The sequence below is a fragment of the Ceratina calcarata genome, unplaced genomic scaffold, assembly GCF_001652005.2.
Source record: "Ceratina calcarata isolate Rehan_Ccalc_2016 unplaced genomic scaffold, ASM165200v1 scaffold554, whole genome shotgun sequence".
Classification (NCBI taxonomy): domain Eukaryota; kingdom Metazoa; phylum Arthropoda; class Insecta; order Hymenoptera; family Apidae; genus Ceratina; species Ceratina calcarata.
The window spans coordinates 25,876-37,066 of NW_017176726.1; the positions used below are offsets into that span (position 1 = coordinate 25,876).

General features: G+C 40.2%; 1 protein-coding gene across 5 annotated transcripts; it reads right to left on the minus strand.

The window, feature by feature from the left end:
* Positions 1-2,333: 2,333 nt before the first annotated feature.
* On the minus strand, positions 2,334-6,882 carry LOC108629089 (carbonic anhydrase-related protein 10-like). Of its 5 annotated transcripts, none has more exons than XM_026816981.1 (4): positions 6,564-6,882; positions 5,689-5,814; positions 3,930-3,975; positions 2,334-3,844 (listed from the first exon to the last, which is right to left on the minus strand). In XM_026816981.1, the coding sequence occupies exons 1-4, from the start codon at positions 6,654-6,656 to the stop codon at positions 3,777-3,779; spliced, it is 333 nt and encodes a 110-aa protein (XP_026672782.1). In that variant the 5' UTR covers positions 6,657-6,882; the 3' UTR covers positions 2,334-3,776. The 5 variants fall into 5 exon arrangements, with proteins under 5 accessions (XP_026672782.1, XP_026672781.1, XP_026672784.1 ...); XM_026816980.1 differs by having other exon boundaries at positions 3,930-3,978; XM_026816983.1 differs by having other exon boundaries at positions 2,334-3,826; positions 6,564-6,878.
* Positions 6,883-11,191: the final 4,309 nt, after the last annotated feature.

Sequence of the window (11,191 nt, forward strand, 5' to 3'; positions counted from 1 at the left end):
CTTTGCCAATCTCTTTCGATCGTTCAACACTTTTTTACACCGCGACGTGATTGAAACGTTAAGAGGTGCCCTTTGACGCATTGACGACGGAGATTCGATAAATTAAGATCGAATAGAAACGCTGATTTAACATCTGAATATTTCTTTTAGTGGAAACGTTTTACGTTCTCGTTGCGAGCTATTTTTTTTTTTTTTTTCATTTTTTACGGAGGCTATTTTTTGCTCGCTTGATTGTGTTCCATATGCTCGTATTTATCAGTAAAATGAAATCCAAATTTGAACGTTTGTGAATGGAATGCTGATACAATGCCAGATTCCGCACAATGGACGTATCGAAATGGCGATTGTCACCCTTTGTCAAAAGCTGAACAATTTTTAAACAATGACCGAGTAACAAAAAAGAAATACTCTCTGTGTGAACAAAAAAGGAACACATTCTCTATCAACGAATAATACAGTCGATATATTACATTGTTTTAACATAAATTTATGCTAAGCGTTCAACGCATGAGAAATAAAAAAAGAAAGTGGTTTCTATTCTTTCAAAAAGAGTGACGATCCATCGAATCTTAAATTGGCTCTTATAAGAACGAATATTAATTATTTCATAATTTTTCGGGCAACAGCGACAGGTCGGAAATGCTAAACTCTGTGACAGTCACTGGAACGATCCTCTAAAGACCACCCCCGTTCGCACGGAGTTGTTAAAGTCATTGAACTTTGTCGGAGTCTGCTAGAGTCCGTTGTTTAACTCGTTAGAATCTACGTTATGGTTATATTGCGCCATTCCCGAGTTGGTAAATAGAAAGAACGAGTTTGTCTCAACGCGAAACTTCTTCATTACTGAGCGTTTAATTCAATTAATATTTATCCTGCCCGTTTACTTTCATCGGTAAGTTTGCCTTGAAAAATTAGCCCGTTTCTGAAACTTTTAAATATACATTCTAATTATTCTAATCGTTATCACCATCTTGCTTTCTAATTATACTCTTTCTAATTACAATTCGCACTATTTCAATCTAATTCTGTTAATTAGGATTTTGAACGAGCTTCAGTGTTTTGAAATATTGGTCCAGTATAAAGTCCTATTCGAACCTGAATAACGTTTCAGTCCCCGATCGATCACCAGGGGTACGAAAATTTCGATTTGGGAATTGGTAAAATGTAATTCACTTACCTTTGGCCGAGCCTACGTCCCGACGGGGTCCTCGAAAGTTGTCAGGACGAAGTATAATTAATGAAGGATGAGGACGCGGCTACGAACTTTGCCCGCCCCGTCGTTTCCACCCAATTTCTGTCCAGACGATTTATCAATGTACCAGGATTTTTCGATGACCCAGGATCCAACGTGGAGCCCCGTGGGCTCTCGTCTCCTGGAGAAGGGAACCGTTGCTCGCTTCTTCGAATAATTATTTTTTAATTCGATATATTTGTAAAATAACTCCAGGATAGAGAGTTCAGATGCTATCTTCTACGTGATACTCAAACTTTATATATAATTCTTTTTATAAAATTTGTGTCTTCTTATTTATTAATTTATAACAGAAAAAGATTTTGCATTTATTGTCCATCTTCTTCAGTTCGTTCTTATCTTATCAACAAGCTATCGCAACTTCAACGAGAAAACTGCCTAATTTCATTTCAAATTCAGACCTCCGATTGCTTTCTACTTTTTAATCGAACACGTAGAGCTCAATCGGATCGGTGTGTTAATTATTCGAAGAAACGTCGCGAACAACAGTGACGCCAGGAGAAGGGAGTCGAACGAAGAGACCGGTGAATTGACAGGAGACGTGCTGGTACAATATAACGTTGCGTTTATTGTTTATCGTTATTCATTAACCACAATCGTTAAACGTTCACTTTCGTATGATACAGCGTTATTCTCTATACACACTCTCCCCCGTCCCTCTCCCTAAATGTCCTCTTAATCTGCCCTTACCCCTATTTTTAATAGTAATTCCTTCCCTTGCGGACTTGTTAGTGTCTGTTATTTTATATATACAAAAGCGACGGACCGTCAAGCTGCGAACGATCCGATTTATTTCACCTCGATCTTATTTATTAATATATGACAGAAAAAGATTTTGCATTTATTGTCCATCTTCTTCAGTTCGTTCTTATCTTATCAACAAGCTATCGCAACTTCAACGAGAAAACTGCCTAATTTCATTTCAAATTCAGACCTCCGATTGCTTTCTACTTTTTAATCGAACACGTAGAGCTCAATCGGATCGGTGTGTTAATTATTCGAAGAAACGTCGCGAACAACAGTGACGCCAGGAGAAGGGAGTCGAACGAAGAGACCGGTGAATTGACAGGAGACGTGCTGGTACAATATAACGTTGCGTTTATTGTTTATCGTTATTCATTAACCACAATCGTTAAACGTTCACTTTCGTATGATACAGCGTTATTCTCTATACACACTCTCCCCCGTCCCTCTCCCTAAATGTCCTCTTAATCTGCCCTTACCCCTATTTTTAATAGTAATTCCTTCCCTTGCGGACTTGTTAGTGTCTGTTATTTTATATATACAAAAGCGACGGACCGTCAAGCTGCGAACGATCCGATTTATTTCACCTCGCGATCGCCGTTGGCCAGGGAATCGCGGCTTTGCCTCGTATCTTTCGTTTCCACGTCCTATTCGAACCTCTCGTTCCTTCCAAAGCATTCAGCTGTCGCTCGTTCCGCTTTCGTCTCGTGTTCTTTCATCGAATTCCTTACTTTGACACGTTTCTATACGTCTCGGTTCAGCTTGTTTATATATTGGCTACAAAATAATTGACAAAAACCTGTCAAGTAAGTCGCACTCCCAATATTGCTCAGAAGCGTGTTTCCTGCGGTTGGTTTGAAAGCGGAACAAGCGCGAGTCCTCTGCTAGCAGCGACAGGTACGCGATCGTTCTCCAGTTCGGAAATACAGGGCAACGATCACACGCTTTGGCAAGTAGTAAAAGCGAAGTTTCGTGAAGTGACAGGATCGAAGCAATTTTTTTAATTTACACGAAGAACGAAATCCCATTTTCATATACAATTAATTACGCATTTCCTATCGCTATATTTGGAAACTTTTAACGTCGACGAGATTCTCTGTGACAAATCATAAAGACCGCCGATTGTAGGAATAATTGTCGATTGGCAATAGCAGTAGTCGGCTAGGCTCGTTGACAACCGTGTCTTCGCGGAGTACGCTCGGAGATCCCATTCCGTATTCGAAAGAACGACGGGAACGATTTCCTGAGGGCGTCCGAGCGACAAATACAAATTCCCGCTGTGCTCGAACACACTTATCATTCCCGTCAAAATCGGCTCGAGAAACGACCCCAGGAACTCGTGCTCGTCTACCCCGCGGCCCGTGTATCTTCCTCCGGCCCGAAATGGGATGCAGCTGCCACGGAATTGATGGTGTTTCGACGTCGAAACACGTGAAACCTCTGTCGATTGTTCCACGTCTTCGGGTATCATATCTTATTCCGTGGATCAGCTTCCGGAAATGGAATCTGGTTTCTCCGTTCTAGCTGGTCGCCCGATTATTTCAAATTAATCGTGTCCGATTATTGATTACGGCAAGTGTTTGTTCAACGAATTTCCAAATGAGGGTGTCGTAAAGTTAGGCCTCTATGAATTCTAACGTTTCCGTCGTGTCACTTTGTCATAACAAATGAAAATGTTTCAGAGTCCGATGAAGCGAATTGTTTGAACGCGATCATGTTAGCACTACACGTTGGTTTTAGGAGACATTCGCGTGAACCTGTCGCGTCGTAATCGGCGATCTCAGACAACGACGTTGTGCGTGAGGGTGCCATCGTCCTGCCACGTGTTCGCTGGAAAGAAAAAGTCATCTTTTCAGATTCTCATCGAGACGATCCCTTCGCTAGACGGTAAGAAGTTCGGGGCTGCTCGAGCCTGGATAATGTCCTGGGTTACCTCTATAGTGCATGTCCTTCGCCATCGTCGGGCACTTCGCGTCCGGCTGCTGTTCAACAAACAAACAAACGTATAAAATTGTCTGACCAGAATTGCTCAGTAAATCCGAATCTTCAGAATTGAGACAAAATTGAAAAATGTCAAACTTTATTATAATATAAATTACGTATTTATTTTTAGATTCTATCATAACACAAGACTTGTTCATTCAGAGATTTCTATATGAATATTATTGAAAATATGCAAGACGAGGATGACTTTTTTGATCAATTAGCAGAAATTTAAAAAAGGGGAACCTGAATCGTGTTGGGCGAAGAGAAACGATCGGACCAGGGGAATAGAAAATGTAATAGTGGCCATTCACCTTGTGGAAATCGATGTTCGTCCGTATAGTCCTATGATTAAGATCCTGGATCGGCCTGGAATTGTTTCCCAGGGGTGCTTTCGGAGTGTTCTGCGGGCCCTGCATTAGTCTCCTTAGTGCGTAAAGCTGGAAATGGGATTAGGATTACGATGTAACGATGCCCGTCCTCCTCGTTCAATATTTAACCATAAACCAGAGCTTGTTAAGTAATGGCGTGGTCGGATGGGTCGGGGTAATCAGTCCGGGGGTGGGAGGCGGGCAGAGCTCTATCGCGAGAATAGAATCGGCCGGAGAAGCTCGAAAGTAATGTACTTAGGTAATCGGTGTTAGCCTGACACCTCATTAACTTATTTATCGCCGCGCGATTAATTTTGCAACGGTGAAAGATTGATAACGCCGGCTTGGGATATACCGCGTTACTTGATGAGATTTACCAGAATTTATAAGCCATCGTAAATGTAAATCCTCTTCCATAGTAAATAATTAATATAATTAGGGGGAGTCGTTCGACTTGCTATGTTAACATTGCTTCCAGCAATAACAATTAACCTTAGAGTAACTGAATTGCATTTACTAGAATAAATCACTGACCTTAAAATAAAAAGACTTAAGTATCGTTTAAGTTACTGAAAAGATCATAGATTTTCTTCGAATTATTTTTCATAGCGTTAATAATACACCATAATTAAATCAGTTTGCCTAAGGCCATAATTAAATCAGTTGTAAGGCCATAATTAAATCAATAATACGGCCATCAAATCAGTTTGCTTAAGGAAACCTGAATTGTAGGACGAAAAAGACGTCTTGGGGAATGAATATGAATTCAGGAAGGTTTTGGTGAAAAGCGGAGACGTCGACTACGGCGTGGCACTCACCTCTCGTGCTGTTACGTAAATAGGTTTGTTGAGGATCAACCATACAGTCGTCTCCCAGCAGCCCGGGTGAGTCGTGCTGCCCTCGTAAGTCATGTAAGTGGTCGTATCTGGTAGGAGGTTCTTCAGAGACAGGTGACGTACGGGTGCGGTGTCGCCTGCACAGTACGAGCAATCTTTTGTTAGGACAACATCTGTCTCCTATCGACGAATACCGCGCTGAATCAGCCATCGAAATGCAAAATTTATGCGACTCGTAAAAAACACGAAAAGCAGATTAATCAACGTCTATTAACAAAGTTATTGACCGCCGGCATTAGTTACATCTAAATGTATCCAATTGTATATTCTTAAATCACGTATTAAGAATTATAGAAAATTACAAAATTCTGTCATTATATGCAAGACGAGGATGACTTTTTTGATCAATTAGCAGAAATTTAAAAAAGGGGAACCTGAATCGTGTTGGGCGAAGAGAAACGATCGGACCAGGGGAATAGAAAATGTAATAGTGGCCATTCACCTTGTGGAAATCGATGTTCGTCCGTATAGTCCTATGATTAAGATCCTGGATCGGCCTGGAATTGTTTCCCAGGGGTGCTTTCGGAGTGTTCTGCGGGCCCTGCATTAGTCTCCTTAGTGCGTAAAGCTGGAAATGGGATTAGGATTACGATGTAACGATGCCCGTCCTCCTCGTTCAATATTTAACCATAAACCAGAGCTTGTTAAGTAATGGCGTGGTCGGATGGGTCGGGGTAATCAGTCCGGGGGTGGGAGGCGGGCAGAGCTCTATCGCGAGAATAGAATCGGCCGGAGAAGCTCGAAAGTAATGTACTTAGGTAATCGGTGTTAGCCTGACACCTCATTAACTTATTTATCGCCGCGCGATTAATTTTGCAACGGTGAAAGATTGATAACGCCGGCTTGGGATATACCGCGTTACTTGATGAGATTTACCAGAATTTATAAGCCATCGTAAATGTAAATCCTCTTCCATAGTAAATAATTAATATAATTAGGGCGAGTCGTTCGACTTGCTATGTTAACATTGCTTCCAGCAATAACAATTAACCTTAGAGTAACTGAATTGCATTTACTAGAATAAATCACTGACCTTAAAATAAAAAGACTTAAGTATCGTTTAAGTTACTGAAAAGATCATAGATTTTCTTCGAATTATTTTTCATAGCGTTAATAATACACCATAATTAAATCAGTTTGCCTAAGGCCATAATTAAATCAGTTGTAAGGCCATAATTAAATCAATAATACGGCCATCAAATCAGTTTGCTTAAGGAAACCTGAATTGTAGGACGAAAAAGACGTCTTGGGGAATGAATATGAATTCAGGAAGGTTTTGGTGAAAAGCGGAGACGTCGACTACGGCGTGGCACTCACCTCTCGTGCTGTTACGTAAATAGGTTTGTTGAGGATCAACCATACAGTCGTCTCCCAGCAGCCCGGGTGAGTCGTGCTGCCCTCGTAAGTCATGTAAGTGGTCGTATCTGGTAGGAGGTTCTTCAGAGACAGGTGACGTACGGGTGCGGTGTCGCCTGCACAGTACGAGCAATCTTTTGTTAGGACAACATCTGTCTCCTATCGACGAATACCGCGCTGAATCAGCCATCGAAATGCAAAATTTATGCGACTCGTAAAAAACACGAAAAGCAGATTAATCAACGTCTATTAACAAAGTTATTGACCGCCGGCATTAGTTACATCTAAATGTATCCAATTGTATATTCTTAAATCACGTATTAAGAATTATAGAAAATTACAAAATTCTGTCATTATTGCATTCATAGTTTTTTTTATAAATTAAATCAAAATTCTGTCGTTCGACATAAGAATTCAAAATGTAATAACTTTTTTTCGGCTCGCAAAGTTTCTATAATTTTATACACCGTTTTATTAATGTAACATTTAGTAACTGATAAAATTTTAATACTTTGTCGTTGTTTTGGTGTAAGGATTTATACAACCTGGTTCCAAACAAGATAATTCATACGAGTCGCGAGTAACCTGTAGAACTTTTTATCGGAGGAACACTGTACACGGTATAATCAAATCGGTGCCCCGGTCTTTTGGGAACATTAAAACGGGCTAGTTTGGGCAAACAGAATAAACCGGTTGAGGGACGCTTTTAACCTCGCTCCGTGCTTCATAACGAGATCGGAAAAGAGCCGGGAGCTTGTCGTCTGAATTCCGGGTGAAGAGGTATTTGCATGCTAAACGATCAAAATTCGGCTTCCCTTATTCTATCGGCGGGCAGCGTTACGTTGCATATTCAGCGACGTTATTTCGCACGCTACAAAATTACTCGATATTCGTACGGAGAACCCGAGTCAGGCATCCCTCTCTTTGAACTCCCGATTCCGGCTAACTGGCAGCCTCGAAAAAATCCTGGCGCCGTCCGAAAGGAACTTTATCTACTCTGTATACGTTATTTATTTGCACACTCGGCAAATTGATTCCGGCTAGTAATAAGAAATATCGACGCGAAGACTGTGAAAATAAATCGTCTGATAAACGCATACTTAGTTTTCCTTTATATCTCTTCAAATTTTACTCTCACGTACTTATATAGCTATTTTAATCCCTTTCGAAGAATATAATAATATTGATCTGCTGTTTGATAAATGGGAATTTATAAGAAATAAATGATTAATCAAAAAGGACAACGAATTACTATAGGGGAACTTCGCTCAAAATCAGAGATCGTAATTGTTTGTTCGCTTGGCTGCTAAGAAACGAGTTACTCGAACTTTTCCAAACTATTAAAGTAGAGGCCTGGGAAAATCTTTCTAGAAAAGAAAAGAACATCTTCGTACTCGTCAGGACTCAAAGGTTAAATTTGCAACCCAGATGTTTTATGGCTTTGCCGTCATTCGACGTTCCAAACAATCTTTAGGAAAAAACAGTCTAGAAGAATATAAAGATGAGGGCACTAGATGAAAAAGCGTGCAATAAAATCCGAACAAATATGATACAAAGTGTATGGGAGATCATAAAGAGTAAGCTCAGACAAGAAGGATTTTTATCCCAGAGACACAAGAAATTGTAATAGGAACTATTTTACAATAAAAATATGTACTTCTCTCTGTTACAGAAATACAATTTCCTAACATATTCTTGCCACAGTGGCAGTTCGTCCTTCAAAGTCGCATAATACCAAAACACATAATTATCTTTGCAAAGTAAAAGCAATTTCATTTTTCAATCTACAACCAGGAAGAATAATTTCCTTTACTATTAAAAACTAAAGAATTTTAATTAAATAACAGAATCTATGCATTTTTAGAGACAATGAAAATAAAAAAATGTTTACCATGTTCAAAATTATACAAGACAGAAAAAAATGTCTGTTGCAATTTTTACATAATAAAAAGAAATGTTCAAAATTATACAAGACAGAAAAAAATGTCTGTTGCAATTTTTACATAATAAAAAGAAGTCTATTTAGAATGCATTTTTTAAACTGATACCATGAACATTTTATTTTGCACAAAGACCCGTAGTTTAATTATAACAATGTAGGAACTCGAATTAATTATTTTCAAGTTTGACACATGCGACGGATGGGTAGGGAAACGAGTATTGGCGATTCCATGGGACGTAAATCTTCGCGGTGAGGAGTAATAACAAATTGATGCGAATCGTAAAAGTGAGAACCGCGGTTATTCCGTCGACTTAACGATTCGGCGCGGCTCGTTCACTCGTAAAAAAGGCGGCGTGTGTGCACGCTCGTCGTACGTCGCGGCGACAACGCGAATAATCGATAGGGTGCGACGAAGAAATTCAATTCACCACCGGCGGGTATCGGCGGGGTGCGGCAATTTCGGTTCTTGAACGGGGCCCGTTCGACCGTGAGCGAATCGCAGGCGAACTGGAAAACCAATGAAACACGAAACGGGAGGGCTAATCGTGGAATAATCGTACAATTTTCCGGTAAACTGGCTAATCGAATGAGGGGATACCCTGATTGAAACATTTTAGGGTGCTAATTATACTTTCTGCATTTTTAACGTCTTAAGCCTGTTTGCAAAGCTGACGCTGCGCTGGGAAAAATCATGCTCTTCTTTTGCTGAGTTCGTTTGACTAAAACGAGAGAGAAAGAGAAAGAGAGAGAGAGAGAGAGAGAAAAGCAAACCGGCAAGACGTGTAAATGCAGTTAAAAAAAGCAGCATGCTCTAAGATTCGAGCAACTATCCTTACAAGCGAAGCCACGGCTAACCCAACCCAATTCCACGACTCAATTCAAACTCTCTCTCCACCCTTTCTCTATTCACACTCCAACCTCTCACATTCACGCATCCCCTCGGCAGATTAATCCCAGCTATGATTAATCTCAAAGTCGGACACCCGTTCCCGTAGCAAAAAGAAGCTCCGTGTCATCGTAAAGGAAAGCTTCCGCAGGACGTCGTTAATCGAGCCTTAATAAAAATCAACGATGAATGACCGGCTTGAATGCCGACTGAAAAGCTTTTAACCGGACATCCCCGTGACTTGTGGCATTCAAACCCTTTTCACACGTTCTAGTATGGAAAATTCAATTCGTTTATATCGCCAACTTTAACCCTTTCGCTACGGACACCGACTATAGTCGGCGGCCGCGCGACTTGCTGTGTGTACGGGTGCCGATTATAATCGGCGTCCGAATATCTTTTGAATCTAATAGATCGTACTGAACTAAATCCTGCATATTTTACATACGAAATAAGAATCTTCAATTTTTTTCTATTGGATGGTAAATAAACAATACAATACAATACAATACAATACAATAATACAATACAAGTATTTGTAAGGCACAAAACTATAATAGAAAACAAGGATTATAATATAAAGTATCTAGAAAAAAAATAATAAAAAAAAAAGAAATATAAAGTGATCCCGCGGAACGGACTGCCGTAGCGAAAGGATTAAGGTTGTATGAACCCTTAAATAAAAACAATGATAAATCATTCAGTTTTAACAGTTGTTAGGTATTAAATTAATAAAACATTGCACACACTTCACACCCCTGCGTCTATAAAATTAGTTTATACACCGTCTCCTACATCTATGGTATCTCTTTCTTTCTATGCTGCTCGGATATCACCACTCTAGATTGTGTAAACAGCAACGCATAGACAATCGAGAAACAATGTAGCCGCGGCGTTGATAAATGGACGACAGCACCGAGTGGATACGTCGATACCGGTTTGATGCCGTTCACAGGTAACGTTGATAAGTGGGCGAGGAGTTTAAAGAGGAGTAAGACGGCAATAGGGCGGCGTGCTGACACAACGGATAAATGCGTCGCGCTCGAGCCATCCGGCTTGTTCTCATCCCGCGTCGTCGTCGCGAGGGAACACTTTTAGGACAGCATTCAGACCGCTCAGAGGGCAGAAAGTGGTGTACCCGTCAACCTTTTATCCGCGAATCCTCTCCTCTTACCCTCCGTTCTATTTTCCTCCGTTCTTAGCCTCTTAGGCGTCCGTTCCCATTCGTTTCTAAGTAACTACGTTAGACGTGTCTCGCTTTATTTTTATTTATCGACCCCGATATTCCGCATTTCTTCTAGGCTCGTGATAAATAATAAGGAACATATTGGGCAGATGGAAAAATATCAACGTGTCCGAGAATTGAACAGGATAGGCCAGCTCCCTTTGCGCGTGATTAATGAGCAACATTTTTAAACGAATTGCTGATACTCTCATTGCAGTATTTGCGACTCTTATTGTTTATAACCATTCTTTCAAGCATAAATATTTACAATTAAACGTAGCAACATACGTTCACTTGAATAGCCTCGAATGGCCTACATTTTTCTTAGGAAATTATACGAAACTGAATAAGATAAGAAAAATATGTAAAATGATTAAATGTAGAATTGCTGTAAATATTTCTTCTCTGATTTATCGCGAACCATCAACTAACTGTGACTACACACTTGAGGCCATTCATAAAGAGACCAGAAGCTTGATATACAGGGCGTTCCAGAGAAAGTGTTAGAGTAGGAAAGGGGTGATTCTGAACAACAA